Genomic DNA, 17,089 nt, shown 5'->3' with positions numbered 1-17,089 from the left:
AATTTTTCCCTCCGTTTTTGCGATCAATATATTCTATTGTCGATTTATTTTGATATTGAATAAAGTTGTTAAGAAGATTGTAAGAAGAAAGATTAGTATATATTTTAGGGTTAGGTTAGGCTCAGAATTTTCTTGGCCGCGCGCCGCGGCTAGGACAGACTACGGGGCCGAGTGCCACGGCTAGAACGGGCTCTCTGTCTTATAATTCATTGCGGCATGCGTGCGTAACTGCGGTTGGCCGCTACCCTTCTGAATGATTATGCTTGAAATTACGTCGACAGATTCTTTGTTGAAGATAATACAAATGTTAGTTTGCGACATTTATTTATTTCTTACAATAAATTAAATTTTGTGTTCTGCCTCTTAACAGTACTGGCAAATGATTAATTTACATGTACATTGTACAATATATCATGTATATTGTACAATATAATAAACGTAGAAAAGGTGAAAAATCACAAGATCGCGGCGCGCGTGTAAGCACACCATAATATTTCTGCTGTAACCCAGCAGAAAAGTAAAAAAAGGACAAATATGACTTAAATCGATAATAAAATAATCATCAGTGTTTTATTGTGTTAAATATTCTGTGTTTATGGAGCTGATGGTATCACGGGCAGTACAGCATACATTCCCTTTAATAATATATACATTCAATACTTAAAAGTGGATATTAACAAGCATTATAGAGAATGGATGACAGAATAAATTAGTTTGTGGGTTACAGAATGAATAAATAAATATATGAGTAAATTGAGGAATAAATAAATAAATGAATAAATGAATAAATGAAAGGATGCAGGAATAAACAAAAAGAAGAGGATGAATAAATAAATAAAGGAAATAAAGAATAAATGCATAAATGAAAGGATGAATAAATTTATGAAAGGATGGGTGAACAAATGAATGAATGAATTAATGTATGATTAAGTGAACAAATAAATGAATATATTCCTGTATCTAATCTGAATGAATGAATGAATGAGTGAATGAATGAATAGCAGTATAAATGAATAAATGAATATATTCCTGTATCTAATCTGAAGGTCTCTTCTCTCCGTTCTTCTTTGTGAACTCCTCTGCTGCTTTCATAAACTTCTTCTTATCCCGAGTATACTCCTCTAAAATCAAATAAAAAAGTTAAAAAATACTGATATCTTTCAATTTTTGGCTGCACGCCTAAATTGTTATATGATTTCCAATGGACACTAACGACCAGTAAAGATTTCTAATGACCTTGAAGAATAGAAACTGTTTAAACTTTAGCTTTATGCATGTCAAACGAAAGCTAGGAACCCAGGCAATAAAGTAGAAGCAACGAATCCATGTGTTTGACCTTCTTATGACCTCTTACGACAGAAATATATGATATATTACCTGCTAGGTCTGCTCTAAGAGGATGATCAGGCTCAGGTTCATTGACAAGGTTCACCAAAGCTTGAATAACCTTAACAAATAAAATAATAAAGTAGGGCACTTTGCGCCACACTAGTCTTGCGGATTTTTCTTTATAAAATCGTGTATTCTCAAAATAAAAAAATGTCAACATTTTTCGTTCCCCGGATACAGACAAACAACCAGAAAGACGAGAAAAGTTGATTTAAAAATATAAATTCTTTTCATCGACGACGACGACGGGCAAGATCTTTTTTTTTAAACTATTCTTCTGCGTTGCCTTCAAAATTCTTCCTATTTCTTATCCTTTAAATGTCAGTGAAGTCATTTTTTATTTATACTGGTATTAACTGATATTTTCAAACGCAGGATTTAACGTTCAGCACTACCGTTTTCGAAATAGAAGTTAAACCAGTCGAACTGGGTCAACTCAAACTCTAACATCATAAAAATAAGGCTAAATTGACCTGATCTGTTTTAGTTGCTGGTTTCCAGTTCTCTGCAGCTATAATCGGGAGACAAACCTGACAATATCAATATTTTATTCAGAGCTCAAAACTTATGAATCTGTTCATAACAAGCTTAGCCAATTCTGCCACTCCTTGCAGCATGACTTCGATCATCCCTTTCTTTGAATCATTTCCGAGTTTTCTCAAATTTGGTCGCTCTGCCGGGATCTTAGCGGAACAGAAGATTAATATTTTTTGAAAAACCACTTTTTTCGGTTCGTCTAAAAGGAAAACACAATGTAATAGATCCGGGCTGAAAACTTTATTGCATATGGGGGAGCCTCAAACAGTCCCTATCCCTCGTAATTCAATTTGATTTGATCAATGCATTGTCACGGAATTAAATTTAATCAAAAGTTTACAGTGTAAGTATCAAAGTTCTGACCAAACCAAAAGTTTTAACCTCTGATGAATCTATGAACAAGAGAGAGATGTTTACAGTTGCTTGGCTAGTTCAACTACTTTGCTTGTGTTTTGCCACCCAGATCAAATTAAACCAACTCTCATTTAAGTTGATTTCAATTTCAGGGGCACAAGAATTAACTGAACAGGGGAGTATATTTTCCAAAAAATCATTCCTCTTTGAAAAATCATTGTTACCACCAGATTTTATATTAGTAAGCGATGCGCGGATCGCCCCAATTTTTAAGATTTTTTTGTTGTTGCTGAATTGGGGAAAATAAATTATTTTTTAGCAAAAAGTATCAAAAAGATTAAAAAAAAACTTGTCCCATTTTTAATTCTCCCCAAAAAAATTATCAAAAATCATTAAGTGATTCTGAAAAATATACATCCATGTAGCTGAATCAGCTACTTCTCTCCCGTTCATAAATTCACAACTTTCAGTTCCACCCCCGACACTGAGCTGTGAGGACCTTAACCCTTCCTTACCCTGTTGGCCCCCAATCAGCTGAATCAAATGGCGGGACTAGGAATCTTCTTCAGTCTTCAAACCATCATACAATGAATATAACTGAGCGTATCCTGGGTGTATACCAGGACTTTGTGAAAGCTGGCCTGGATGTTAAGTTAAACCTGTGGAGTAAANAAAAGTGGAATTAATTTGGATTTATTCTCACACGATATCAAACTTTTTTTGGCAAAAAAAGGATTTTGGTGACAAAAAAGTATTAAAATAGGAAAAAAGGCGTTTGCTTGAAATTATAACAAAAAAAATAACAAATTGAGATGAACATATTTTAACAAATTTGGACACACGGGGAATTTTATCTTAATATGAATTCTTAAAAGCTGAATAACCTACCTGTCCTTTCTCATCCACATTCGGGTGATATATTTTAGTTTTAAAGGAAATCTGAAAAGTTTACATTTTCAAAATGGTTCTTTTAAATAACAAGCAAAAAAGTTTATTGTACTTTGGCAAATTTATCTGCATTGATTTCTTTTCAATAAAAGAATTGAACAATGAACATATCGTAAATTAAAATTTTGCAATTGTTTTGTATTTGAAAGCGTTCCTTGGGAGGCTTAAATGGATATTCTGCAGGGAACACTATATCTATCAGGAACGCACCCTGAACAAAACGTTCCATTATTGAAATATTTTGTTCCATTCAGAGTTGGAAGTAAAGTAATTTCTACAATAACACACATTTAGTATTTTTTTAACAGTCAACTCCAAAGTTACAGAAATAATATTAGGTTGGAATTTTACGTGTATGTGTTTTTCGATTTGATATCAGTATTTAAAAAAAAATGTTTGGAATGGAGGGGGGGGGGGGGGGAGGGGTTCTGTGCAGAATAAAAATAGTGTTTTCCCAAAACCATTCTCAATTTTCGAATAGTTTTTTTTTTTAAATGATGGTTACTTTTTTACTTCAGTATTTTCAATCAATTGGAATATTACAGGATTATCAAGTAAGATTGCGCAATGCGCATCACAGAATTATAAATTCATATATTTGAATAAAGTTAAAGTTGCGTATTTCTACCTTATTATATGGGACTGAGTCAGGGACCAGTAGACCCTGCCAGACTAGAAGATTAGACTCATCAACCTTGTAAAGTAAAGATTAGAGTACACAACAGAGTATAGTGAAGTACAGATTATTACATGAGTACAGTACAGATTAGTGTATTAAAAAGAGTAAAGTACAGATTATTAAACTAGGAGTACAGTACAGATTATAATATAATTGATTAGACTCATTAACCTAGTAAAGTACAGATTAGAGTACACAACAGAAAATAGTGAAACACAGATGATTACAGGACTACAGTACAGATTCTAGTATAATTGAATAAACTCATGAACCTAGTTCAGTACAGATTATTACACTAAAAGACAGTCAACCTAGTAAAGTACAGATTAGAGTACACAACAGGGTATAGTAAAGTACAGATTATTACAGGAGTACAGTACAGATTCTAGTATAATTGATTAAACTCATCAACCTAGTACAGTCCAGATTTGAGTATTAAACAGAGTATAGTGAAGTACAGATTATTACACTAGGAGTACAGTACGGATTATAATATAATTGAATAGACTCATTAACCTAGTAAAGTACAGATTACAGTACACTACAGAGAATAGTGAAGTAAAGATTATTGAAGGAGTACAGTACAGATTCTAGTATAATTAAAGTACAATAAAGATTAGTCCAATAGTAATATATTTCAGTACAGATTATAGTACAATATAGATTAGCACAATTGTAATATAGTACAGTACAGCTTAAAGTACAATATTGCTTAGTCCAATAGTAATATAGTTCAGTACAGATTATAGTACAATATAGATTAGTACAATTGTAAAATAGTACAGTACAGCTTAAAGTACAAGCTTTTCTTGGACATATTAGAGAAAAATCACTTTTATACACTTTTCAGGATAAAAGTACAAGATTAGATTAGTCTCGATATTAAGAAAAAGAGAAGATCACGCATTAATCTCGATATCCACCATTCTATAGTTTTTAGCTCAGAGCAGTTATAGGCAAAAAAGAATTAAATTTTAAAAAAAATAGTACAAATAGCAAAGATAATATACGCGGCTTCAGAAATGCATTTCTATTAATAATTATTTCTCCAAAGAACTGTTTGGTTAATTAAAAAATGTTCTGCCCCCCCCTCTCTCTCCTCCCTGAATATCTCTAAATGATTTTAGTCCCGACTTCCTAAGATCCCCCAACTCCTTCTGGAGCCGCCTCGTTGCCGCCATTGTCTAGCTGAAAAATAACATATTTTTAAATCCACAAACACCGTCTTGAATTTATGCGGCCATCTTGGATTTAATTTTTGCGGATTTTTAGATGAAGACAAAAATGCCTTAATGAAAAACGATGTTAATAATTTCAGAAAAAAAGTTGGAAAAATACATGTACGCAGGTACGAGTTAACACACAAATAACATGATCACTGCGACATAATACAGTGAGCATGATGGGGGGGGGGAGTTCTCCTTCTCCATGTATTCCTTCTACTTGGCTCCGTCCTTGGCCTGGATCAGGGTGATGTTGTCCCCCTAGAAAAACAAGTTCATGACTTAGAATTTCCGACAGAAAAAGATATCAGACATGAGATTTACAGCATGAGGGGAATTTATAATCACCTGAGGCCGAATTTTGGTTCCACTTAAAATTGTATCAAATGTACAAGATTTAAGCCGGCGCTTAATTTAAACCGGGGTTTGGTGGATTTAAGCCGCGCGCTCAAATTCTTTAAATTCGGCCTCAGGACAGTCTTCTAAATCGTCTTAATATTTTATTAAAAGAGAAATCGATGACAAATGCTGTCTGGATTTTATTTAATAACTCAGATTGAAAGTTTTTAACTATTAAGTGACAGAAAACGATATCGGAGAAAGAATTTAAAATTATTCTTTAAGTTTTGAATGGGATCTCTATACAGAAAATGTAATAAAAAATGACTCCGAAGAGTCTCTTTAAATTTTTTTTCCTTCCATATTTGTAATTTATTGAAATGAACTGGTTCCTTAAGCATGATCCTTGTTAGAGGTTTCCTGGTGTGCCTCTTAAGGTGTACTTCAACAGCGTCGTCCAGTACAAGGTTCATGTACTCATCGAAACCTAGAACATAAAAGGGTTAAAGGTTCATGTATTCATTAAAATATAGTACATAACAGTTTCAAGGTTCATGTTCTCATCAAAACCTAGTACATAACAAAGTTACACGGTTTAAGTACTCATTGATATATAGTTCATAATAAGGTTACAAGGTTTATGTAAGCATTGAAATCTGGTACATAACATAGTTACACAGTTTATATTCTTATCAAAGCATAGTTCACAAGAGGGTTTCAAGGTTCATATCCTTATCCAAACCTAGTACATACAGTTCTTATCACAACCATGTAATGTACAAAGTACATACCTTTAAGTNAGCAGGGTCCAAAACTCGTTCTCTAGGAAATTACCAACGTCATTTTACATTAGTGAAAAATATCACCTCATAAATGAACAACAATTGTATACAGTGCAGGCCACGCTACGTAAAGACCGAAGACTTGAACGATGTATTTACGCAAATAACCCATTAAAGGAATACAAATTTACGGATGAGAGCAAATAATATACATCAAGGTTAACTAGGTTATGCAAAAGAACCCAAAATTTCATCTCTTACAAACGTTTTCATCTAAACTTGCAATTAGATTAGGCGCTTTCGCTGTTCAGAATTTATAAATAATTAAAAATTGTTGGCGGCATTCTGCATAAACCGGAATATAAAAGACGACTTTTATAATTTTTAATAATTTTTTTAGCCCCCCTCCCTCCCACTTCCCTGCTTTCTATGCATGATTAATTCCTCTCTTGTCCTAAATTTTTTATCTTTCATTTTCCATTTTAAATTTGAGAAACAAAAATTAAAAAGTTAGCTTTCTTTTACATCGGTTAGATTTGGCTGAATTTTCCAAACCAAATATATTCCAGCTACTCGATGTAAATTATGACGTCGCGTGACGTATTATTTTGATTCTTATTTTCAAGTTCAAGTTTGAAAATATAATTGACAGGGAGCCCTTTGAGGCTTCCATTTATTTTACGTTATTCTTCCACCTTACCTTTTCTGACGAAGGCCGATTTTTTGGATTCAAGCACGCCACCGCATCTCATAGATAAGAATTCATCTTTTGTATTTTTTCAGATTTCGATAAGGAGACATATAATAAAGATAGCTGGTTAATGCAACGTCAAATTTATTTAGGTAATTTGAATTCAAGTCCTTCGGGTCATTAATCTTTCAATTTCTCGATTTCTAAAAATAATTTGATTATAGCTGTTTTAGTAATAATAGTTTTAGATTTGTTTTTAAACTGACTGCATGGGGCTAATTTAAAAGAAACCGCTCATACATATTTTGGAATTTTGGTGAAAATTTAGAATTTGTTTGGCTTTTCACCATATTTGTCTGATTCTTCTGGAAATGAATATTTATGTTTATGTCTTTGGGTCCCGGTTCTGCCATCCTTGCAGTATATAATTTGTTGCAATATATTCTTATTTTCTGCAGGTTTCTGGTTCACAATTGTTCCAAACATCTAAGCAAGTTCTGATCATTAGCGGAGGCGGTTCCACCTTCCCCTCCCCATCCACCACCTTTCCCTCCCCTTCCACCACCTTCCCCACCACCCTCTCCTCCTCCTCCTCATCCTCATCCTTACTCCAACCTCTCACACTTCTTAATCCTCATAAAGTAGTAAGTCAGTTTCTCTTTAGCTTGGCATGTGATTCCCTATTCAAAACTGAAAAAAAATTATAGCTATATACAAAAACAAGAAAGTTCGAGTCATTTGAAATATAGAGGCCGTCCTCGAGATCGGAATCTTTCCGGAGCCATAACTATGGCTTTGGAGGTCTCACTCAGAACGCTCATATTCGGGTTCAGAAATATTTGTACAGAAAAATCTGCGACTTGACATGGAATGACCCGCATTACTTAGTCTGACTGGGAACTTTTGTGTTATATACTCTTATTCCCGATAGCTTGATCTAGATATCCACAGTGGGAAATTAAGATTTGAGAATCTTCAAAAACTGTAAGTTTCCAAATTTTTATTTTACCAAATATAAATTTTGTAAAGAAAGGGGTGAAAGATCCTGCGGTCACAGAGAGAATTTGGGCAGAAAACTGATCAATGCTCCCTTCAATCTCTGACTAGTTACGATTAGCAAACGGAATATCAAGTGAAGATTAGATGGATCTGGATCCAAGGAGTAAAATATCAACCAAAAACTGCAAAAAAGCTTTTTTACTCCAAAAACCCAAATCTGAACTTATGAAAAAAGAGAGATTATAAAAATTTCCTCATTTCTGAATGGTTCATCAAGTTTTAGGATTAAAACAAGCGAAAAAAATAAAACTAAAAATTATTTTTTGTTAAAAAAATTCAGTGAATCTTTCAAAAATGACCTGGATCCGGATCCATTTTTTCTAGCGCGGATCCAGGATCCGGATCTGGATCCGCATCAAAATTAAATGGATCCTAAGCACTGATATCCACAATACAAGAGTTCCCAGCTTTAGAGAATGAATAAATGGTGCGAAACTAGCAAGTTTTTCTGTTTTCTGTTTTCTGACCAAATTTGGTTAAACAACGTCAACAAATTCTGATAAAGAATTGATTAAATGTGTAAATTTTCACCTGAAAAGGACTGAACAAATTTTCAGAAGCCCTTCTATGAAAATAAGTTTTAAAAATGGAAAGTTGCTTGTCCGATTTACAAAGATACCTTTTAAATGTCGATCTTAGGAAACATCTTTAAAGTGTTAAATCTGTAAATTATGTTTTTCGTCTCTGCCGCAAAAAATCCACGAGTCAGTTTTATTAAGAAACCACATACAAAAATTAGGATATTTCCATCAATTTTACTCCGACAATGGTTTGAAGGGTACCGTCGAGAATCGGACATGTCCATCTTTTAAGTAAGGGTCTCTTGTAACTACGTCGACTGTCCCTTTAACCTTTGAGCTTCTCTATTTATCGAAATCTGATCCTTTAAAAATGGTGAATCATGAAATATGAGAGCCTTTCAATCATGATTAATGAAAATATATTTTTTGTTCTTGAGTTTAAACATTAAACATTGGGGAGGGGGGTGTGCGTGAAGAAGTCTAATAGTTTTCATTGTGCCTAAGCCTTTAAAAAGATGAGAGGTATACTTTATAAGATGCATTTCACAAAGGATAATTTCCAAACAATAAAGTCCTAAATAGCACTTTTAGAAATATACATTTCCCTATTAGGCATTTTTCCTCAATGTCGGTATGTAAAAAACATGTGTTGTCTTCGCACTTGATTTTGTTATCTTGTCAAAACTTATATATTATAATTTCTAAAACATGAAAGGTATTTTAAGGACGACAACCATTCCACAGTGTTTTTATTTCCATGTGGGGATGTAGGTTGAAAAAAAATAATGAAAAAAAAAAACATTTTTTATCTAATTATATAGGAACGTGAGGATGCAGTGAAGAGAAGAGAACTTCTGGCCCGCCAGCCTTCCTACTGTAAAATATTAAATGATCTTAAGGAAATTTTCAATATTTACAATTTATTTAGTTCAACATTTGCCTCAAAATATCCAAAAAAAAACTTTAAAAATTGGCGTCACAAAAAATGGCGCCATGTTTAAAATGGCGTCACAAAAAATGGCGCCATTTTTAAAAATGGCGTCACATAAATGGCGCCATGTTTAAAAATGGCGGGAAATTAAATTGTTTTAATCTTGTTTCATTCATAAATAAATTTTAGAATTTCACAGAATAAAAATAAATGATTTTGTTTTTAATCAAAAATGTTGAAAATTTAAGGAGACTGAATCGTCTGGTTCTGAAGACTCCCTAGACCATAAGAGTATAATCATGAAGGGGGAGAGCGTAGAACTCGTTGAGTCTAACTCAGCCTCACATGTAAACATATTTTTTTTTATATTTTCATACTCATCTTTTATTATTGATTTATCTTTATTATATTTATTGAATTGTGGGCGCGTGGGGCTTATTTTAAATTTAACATATTTTTTAAATTTCTGAAAATTATTATCGATATCAGCCGAACTTAATTTCCACAATAAAGACTTTAAATTTTGATTAGAATATGTTCTTCAGCAGCTAACTTGACTAAGGAATTAAATTAATCCATGGGACCACAAAAGATACAGATTAGGGCTTTCTCAATGGATTTAAAATAAAAAAATCAACCTTGATTTTTTTGTTTTTAATTATTGTTTGTTTAGGGTCAAACTGTTGTTATAAACGGGCAACAGTATCAGATAGTTTCACCTTCAGCCATGGACAGTGTTATCAGTTTGCACACAGGCTCAGGTGTGTTCACCCCCCCCCCCTTCATTTTAGGAAAAGGCTCAGAGTCAGGTGTTTTCACCCCCTTCCTCCCCTTTTCTCCTTTGAATAATCGCAGGTGTTTTCACCGTTCACTCCACCCCTCAATCTCTGTTATGGACAGTAGGGTACAGTGAAAATGGTATGAAACATATAAATATCATAAAATCGCTTCCTATCATCTTTTTTCTTATGTAAAATTTAATTCTAAGAACAGTTTAGAAAATGCGTTTTTTGATTGGAAGACATCTTGATTCCCAAATTTGGGCTTTTATGTACCGCATTTTTCATGAAATTTACGAAAATCCAGAAACTGTAACTAGCTACAGAAATTTCTTTTACCAAAAAATAACCACAAATACCACTTTAGTGAGTTCAAAACACCGGTTTCATATTCTTTTTGGTTTATTTTCATGGCAGAAATTGGCGCATTCTCAACTGAAACCAACCAAGGTCGGTTTTATTTTATATAGGGCCTAACTTCTTAAATCAAGCCAAAGATCTTGCAGCTGTCAACCATGTTATACAAGCTGTCTTCAGAATTGGGTCTTAAAGTTATGTTTAAGGAATTATGGCTCAAGCCAAAGTTTTTAAACCGCGGGCTCAGGCCGCTTGTCCAACAACAGCCTAAGCTGCATCAGTCACTTGTTGAACTAAAAATATAGTACTCTGTAAATGAATTTTATAATCTGGACCAACATTTGGCTTTTAAAGAATGTTTGTGAGTTCTTCATTGGAGAGACTACATGTAAATACTGGTTCATTGATGCCTCCACTGGTCAATGAAACAAGATCTTATAAGGTTGTGGCCTTGAGAATATAAAATCAGTTTTTTGAACTAAGCTCTTTGGAAAATAAGATGCTGCTTGAATCCGAAAGCCAAGCCGTAAATAATGCCCAACGACAGCTTAGACTTGAGCTGTATTTTCCCGAATTTTTTTAATTGCGGGCTCAGGAATGGATTCATTACATTTAGGCTCCAACATAGAGAGATAATGCCCAAGTTTAAAACATTCATAAGTCTAGGGCGGATTTTATTACGCACTATTGTAAAGACCAAGATATTCGAAAATTCGATCAAAATGTAGAACAAAACTGTGTTCATAATTCATTCGTTTCTGAACAAAATACATTTTGTATGGCTTCCGTCTCCACTAAAGTGGTATTTGTGGTTATATTTTGGTAAGAGAAATTTCTGTAGCTAGAAAATTGACAAAGTTACAGTTTCTGGATTTTCGTAAAATTCATGAAAAATGCGGTACATAAAAGCCCAAATTTGGGAATCAAGATGTCTTCCAATCAAAAAACGCCTTTTCTAAATTGTTCTTAAAATTGAATTTTACGAAAAAAATGATGATAGGAAACGAAATAAAGATTTATTTAATTTCACTGTACCCTAATGGACAGGTTTAGGTGGTTTCAAACCCGTCTACAGTCTAATGACAAGTTCAGATGGCCAATCCCATTCTTGATTTTAGCCTTATTATAAACTAGCTTGGGAACCCAGCGTTGCCCAGGATACCTTTAAATACAACCGCCGTTTACCCGCACTTGGTTGTAATTTACGATTTTAGCTATTTTTCCCGATAAAAGTCGACAAACTCAATTTAGAATCTTGAAACCAAGCTAAGAACTTTCCCGTGGCTCTCCCGATTTCCCCAATCAAAATTTGAGGCAAATCGATCCAGGCGTTCCTGAGTTATGATCGGACAAACAAACAAACAAACAGATAAACAGAGATTACAACTTTACATTTATAGATAAACAAAATAAATTCAAACCATTTTCAATTAAGGTGGTAACCAGTTTACAAGTTCAAATGGTGGGACGGTATTTCTCCCCTCCGCGACCTCTCCTGGACTCTCCGGGCCGGGCAGTTCGCCTGGTAGTCAGGTAGATATATTAGTTCGATTCGATAGACAATTTCTATCTATCTATCTTTCTATCTATATCTATCTATCTTTCTATCTATATCTATCTATCTTGCTATCTATATATATCTATCTATCTATATATCTGCCTATCTATCTATCTATTTATCTATCTATCTTTCCATCTATATCTATCTATCTTATCTATCTATCTATCTATATATCTATTTATTTATCTAAATATGTATCTGTCTCTCTGTCTGTAGGCTGAAGAGCAGGCTAGGAAGAGGGAGGTGAGGTTAATGAAGAACAGGGAGGCTGCCAGAGAGTGCAGGAACAAGAAGAAAGAGTACATTAAGGTCAGTTCAGTACAATTTGCTTGTACAGTACAATAAACTTGTATAGTACACTATGTTTATACAGAACAATAAGCTGGTACAGTACCATAAGCTTGTACAGTACAATAAGCTTGCACAGTACAATATGTTTGTACAGTACAATAAGCTAGTATAGTACAATAAGCTTGAACAGTACAATAAGCTTGCACAGTACAATAAGCTTGTACAGTACAATAAGCTTGTACAGTACAATAAGCTTGTACAATACAATAAGCTTGTATAGTACAATAATTTTTTACAGTAAAAAAAGCTTGTACAGTACAATAAGCTTGTATAGTACAATATGTTTGTACAGTACAATAAGCTTGTACAGTACAATAAGCTTGTACAGTACAATAAGCTTGTACAGTACAATAAGCTTGTACAGTACAATAAGCTAGTACATACAGTATAAGCAAAGGTTCTTGCCTTCTTACTATCATAATACTATCATAATTTTTGGAGGTTGCTGGAGGAAAATAAAGAAATTTTTGAGTAAAAATATCAAAACTAATATTCTTTGTTTAATTCCGGAAAAAATACAAGGATATCTCTTTAAATAACATTTTCCGGAAATAATTTTTCTCAAAACATGATATTCCGTAACTACTGCTGTCTCAAATCAATATTTCTTGAAACAAAACTTTCCGAAACCGATGATTTTCTAAAAAAAAAATTTATTATAAACTTATGAATTCTCGAATCATTAATTTTGTAATTGATTAGATCTCTTTAAACAATATTATCCGGATATATTGCCTAAAACATTATTGGATATTTATTTTCAATTCGAAAAATGTTTATCGAAAACAAAACTTAGATCTGGATACAATTTTTTCTTCTAACATTTTTTAAATTTAATGTTTTGTTTAGTGTCTGGAGAACCGAGTAGCTGTACTAGAGAACCAGAATAAAGCTTTAATAGAAGAATTAAAGTCTTTAAAAGAACTTTATAAGTCACAAAACTGAACAGTTATACTACACACATCTCCCTTCCACATGCTCTAGTTGTATATTAATGTCAATTTCTAGGGAGGATTCATTTTTTTATATATTCACAAGAAAACCATAATGATGATTTATATGTAAACCCACATTCAATCTATAAAATTATTTTGGTTATTATGGTACTTTTTCTTTTTTAATCTAACAAAACAAATTGCCTTTCCTTATAAGGATTTTGTTTTTTGCATGTATTTTTTTTAAAGGCAGAGTCCTTACTTCTTGCACAAAGTTTGCCCAAACCTCACCTTTTGATTAAAAAATCTAAATTAAGAAATATAATTATTTTGATGAATTGAATATATATATATATATATTTATATATATTGAAGAGTGTACGAGCTGCTCTGCTACCTGATATTTGAATTAGACACAAGTCAGATATTTTTCCTGTTTTTTCCGGAAACTATTTAATTTAACAAACTTATTATTTGACACTGTAAACATGTTTTCACATCTTTGCTGTACCCTTTATAAATGCACTCGATTACTGTGCTATTTAGCTGTACTGGATTTTTACAGTACAGTTTAGATGTACTATGCAGTTTACTGTTGTTGTACTGTACGGTAAAGATGTAATCAGGGTAGTTTTACTGTACATTTGATATACTGTACACTGTAGTTATACTGTATACTGTAATTATACTTTACATTTTAATTATACTTACATATTAATTATACTTTACATTGTAATTATACTTACATTGTAATTATACTTACATTGTAATTATACTTTTCATTGTATTATATTTACACTGTACATTAATTTTTTATGTACAGTGTAGTTACAGTATACACTGTTTTTTTGTCTACTGCCTAGTGCACTTTGTAGCGTTATGCTTCTGTGTAGCTGAAATTTAGATATATTCTGCAGTTGTAGCTGTACTGTACTGTACAGTGTAACTGTACTGTACAGTGTAGATATACTCTGCAGTGTACCTGTACTGTACAGTGTAGATATACTCTGCAGTTGTAGCTGTACTGTACTCTGCAGTTTAGCTGTACTGTACAGTTTAGATATACTCTGCAGTGTAGCTGTACTGTACTCTGCAGTGTAGCTGTACTGTACAGTGTAGATATACTCTGCAGTGTAGCTGTGCTGTACTCGCAGTGTAGATATACTCTACAGTGTAGCTGTACTGTACAGTATAGATATACTCTGCAGTGTAGCTGTACTGTACAGTGTAGATATACTCTGCAGTGTAGCTGTACTGTACAGACTCAACTTCTTATTGCAAAGTGTACACTTTCATGGAACACAAATTTACAGTACAGTGCATATTCTATAGCGACTGCGTACATTATGCATTGTACAGTGTACAATTACACGTATTGTACAAGTTCGCTGCATGAACGCTACAATATGTATACAATATTTAAAACATGGTACATTGTGCAATGTACATTCTTACTTCCCATTGTTCATACATGCTGTATCTATACAACATTTGTTACTGTATAGTGCAAAGTGTACACTCGTAACAGTTAAATCTTAGTTTACATACTAACTGTTCAGTGTGAAGTGTAACTAACTCCAGTTAACTATTTTGGATAAATTCTACATTTTTTGTTGTTGTACACTGTACACAATCAAACAACCCATACAGTTCAGTACATATAGTACATAAATAAAACATATATATAAACCTGTTCAAAGTATGAGTATTATAGACAATACTAATGATCAGATCATGAAAAATGTTCTTTCATACTTTCACAAATTCCTAAACTTAGTTTTTTTTTATTTTCATTTAAAATTTCTGTTCAAGTTTTAAACAACTTCAGAACTAAATGTCGTACAAGCTAGTCTGTTTTTTTGGCACAAAATTAAAAATTATAAATGTTATTTGGGCATTGTCCTCGTCCCCCCCCCCCTCTGTACAGTAAAATGTACTGCAGTTCTGTTTTCGTATATAATATGCACATCTTGTAATTTGTTGTAACTTATCTTGTACTCTTTATGTACAACGTACATTTTACTGAAATTATTCTAAAAGGGACTGTAGTTGTAACTTCAAGTGAATTTCCATTTATATTGGAATATGCCCGATTCATAACGATACCCTTTAAACTAGTGCTTAGGATCCGGAATATTTAAAGATTTAATGTGTATCGGATCCGGATCCGAAATATTTAAAGTTTATACATGTATCGGATCCAGATCCGGAAAATTTAAAGTTTATACGTGTATCGGATCCGGATCCAGAATATCTAAAGTTTATGCGTGTATCGGATCCGGATCCGGAATATCTAAAGTTCATACGTGTATCGGATTCGGATCCGGAATATTTAAAGTTTATACGTGTATCAGATCCGGATCCGGAATATCTAAAGTTTATACGTGTATCGGATCCGGATCCGGAATATCTAAAGTTTATACGTGTATCGGATCCGGATCCGGAATATCTAAAGTTTATACGTGTATCGGATCCGGATCCGGAATATCTAAAGTTTATACGTGTATCGGATCCGGAATATCTAAAGTTTATACGTGTATCGGATCCGGAATATCTAAAGTTTATACGTGTATCGGATCCGGATCCGGAATATCTAAAGTTTATACGTGTATCGGATCAATGTGGAAGATATTTTCGGTTTAAAGTGTTTTCAGTTTAAAAAATATCTCAAGACATTAAGAACCCACAGTTGTTAAAATTATGGATATATGTTTCTTGATCAGACAAAGTGGGGAATCGGAAACGTCTCTTTGACATGGAGGATCATTTATCATTACGTCTACAGTCCCTTTAAATGAACTAATCAATTTATAGTTAAATTTTTAAATGTGTAAATGTAAATTTTGAATAAAAATGGTTCTCAGTTCCACCTCTGAATGTCTGAAAATAATGTATTGATTTATTGAAAGGAGAAATAAATAATATTGATCTGTAGTTTTGTAAGTTTATAGTGATGGGTCAAACTCCGCTGCACGGTTAATTGAGGTTAGATCCACGATTGTTTTTGTAAAACTATCATCTGAATGTAACGAATATTTTTTTAATATCAGTACCTGACAGTGAAAAGGTATAATCACGTGAGGTTGCTAAGAAACACTATAAGGGGGGGGGGGACCGATGTGGAACGGACAGACAACTTTAACTTTAAAACGAGTTGATTGAGAGGATTTAAAATGAATAAGAATTTTACAAATTTTGTTAAATCTACTGAAAGAATTTTAAACATCTGAAAAATAGTGTTTGGGTTTGCAACTAAAGAAAACTTTACCGCAAATATGCTTGAGAATTCCGCAAATGTGCTTGAGAATTCCGCAAATATGCTTGAGAATTCCGCAAATATGCTTGAGAATTCCGCAAACTTTTGCGTGGAATTCTGCAAGCGCAAATGAATCGCTATTCCGTGCAAAAACTGCCACTTGGGCATTATATCGTGCAAAAAAATAATGCTTATCTCTGTTAACAATCCATCCAATTTTAGAATTTTATAAATGATTTATTTTCCTTCAACCCCATCCTATTAAATTTATTTTAAAATAATTATAATACTAGTAACTAGTGTTTAACACCATGATCATTTAGAAAACTGCATTGATATGAAAACTTACTTTTTGATGAATAAGACGTGTGAAATGATCATTGTTTCTAGACCCAAT

The 17,089-nt window shown here is 33.1% G+C and overlaps 2 protein-coding genes across 3 annotated transcripts; one reads left to right on the top strand and one right to left on the bottom strand.

The window, feature by feature from the left end:
• Positions 1 to 307: 307 nt before the first annotated feature.
• LOC111717937 (ubiquitin-conjugating enzyme E2 L3) lies at positions 308 to 5,391 on the bottom strand. Of its 2 annotated transcripts, XM_023493407.1 has the most exons (8): positions 5,011 to 5,391; positions 3,857 to 3,922; positions 3,383 to 3,439; positions 3,169 to 3,219; positions 1,863 to 1,919; positions 1,378 to 1,447; positions 1,030 to 1,121; positions 308 to 635 (listed from the first exon to the last, which is right to left on the bottom strand). In XM_023493407.1, exons 1-7 carry the CDS (start codon positions 5,086 to 5,088, stop codon positions 1,036 to 1,038), a joined length of 465 nt encoding a protein of 154 aa, XP_023349175.1. In that variant the 5' UTR covers positions 5,089 to 5,391; the 3' UTR covers positions 308 to 635; positions 1,030 to 1,035. The 2 variants fall into 2 exon arrangements, with proteins under 2 accessions (XP_023349175.1, XP_023349176.1); XM_023493408.1 differs by lacking the exon at positions 3,383 to 3,439.
• Positions 5,392 to 7,397: 2,006 nt separating this feature from the next.
• LOC111717943 (cyclic AMP-responsive element-binding protein) lies at positions 7,398 to 13,774 on the top strand. The gene is made up of 7 exons (XM_023493413.1): positions 7,398 to 7,586; positions 9,344 to 9,421; positions 9,702 to 9,800; positions 10,127 to 10,214; positions 12,025 to 12,122; positions 12,367 to 12,459; positions 13,351 to 13,774. The coding sequence occupies exons 3-7, from the start codon at positions 9,753 to 9,755 to the stop codon at positions 13,444 to 13,446; spliced, it is 423 nt and encodes a 140-aa protein (XP_023349181.1). The 5' UTR covers positions 7,398 to 7,586; positions 9,344 to 9,421; positions 9,702 to 9,752; the 3' UTR covers positions 13,447 to 13,774.
• Positions 13,775 to 17,089: the final 3,315 nt, after the last annotated feature.

Source organism: Eurytemora carolleeae, unplaced genomic scaffold (assembly GCF_000591075.1).
Source record: "Eurytemora carolleeae unplaced genomic scaffold, Eaff_2.0 scaffold937, whole genome shotgun sequence".
NCBI lineage: Eukaryota > Metazoa > Arthropoda > Copepoda > Calanoida > Temoridae > Eurytemora > Eurytemora carolleeae.
The sequence above is the reverse complement of the archived record's forward strand: the minus strand, read 5'-3'. Positions and strand labels throughout refer to the sequence as shown.

What these genes read in the sequence shown, in the direction of transcription:
- LOC111717937 (XM_023493407.1), bottom strand. Translation starts at nt 5,088, where the DNA reads ATGGCGGCAACGAGGCGGCTCCAGAAGGAGTTGGGGGATCTTAGGAAG. An exon ending in ATGTGGATGAGAAAGGACAG is followed by an intron (nt 1,920 to 3,168) that starts GTAGGTTATTCA and finishes TGATATTGTCAG; the next exon opens with GTTTGTCTCCCGATTATAGC. An exon ending in CAGCAACTAAAACAGATCAG is followed by an intron (nt 1,448 to 1,862) that starts GTCAATTTAGCC and finishes TTATTTGTTAAG; the next exon opens with GTTATTCAAGCTTTGGTGAA.
- LOC111717943 (XM_023493413.1), top strand. Translation starts at nt 9,753, where the DNA reads ATGAAGGGGGAGAGCGTAGAACTCGTTGAGTCTAACTCAGCCTCACAT. An exon ending in AGTCTAACTCAGCCTCACAT is followed by an intron (nt 9,801 to 10,126) that starts GTAAACATATTT and finishes TTGTTTGTTTAG; the next exon opens with GGTCAAACTGTTGTTATAAA. An exon ending in CAGTTTGCACACAGGCTCAG is followed by an intron (nt 10,215 to 12,024) that starts GTGTGTTCACCC and finishes TTTTCAATTAAG; the next exon opens with GTGGTAACCAGTTTACAAGT.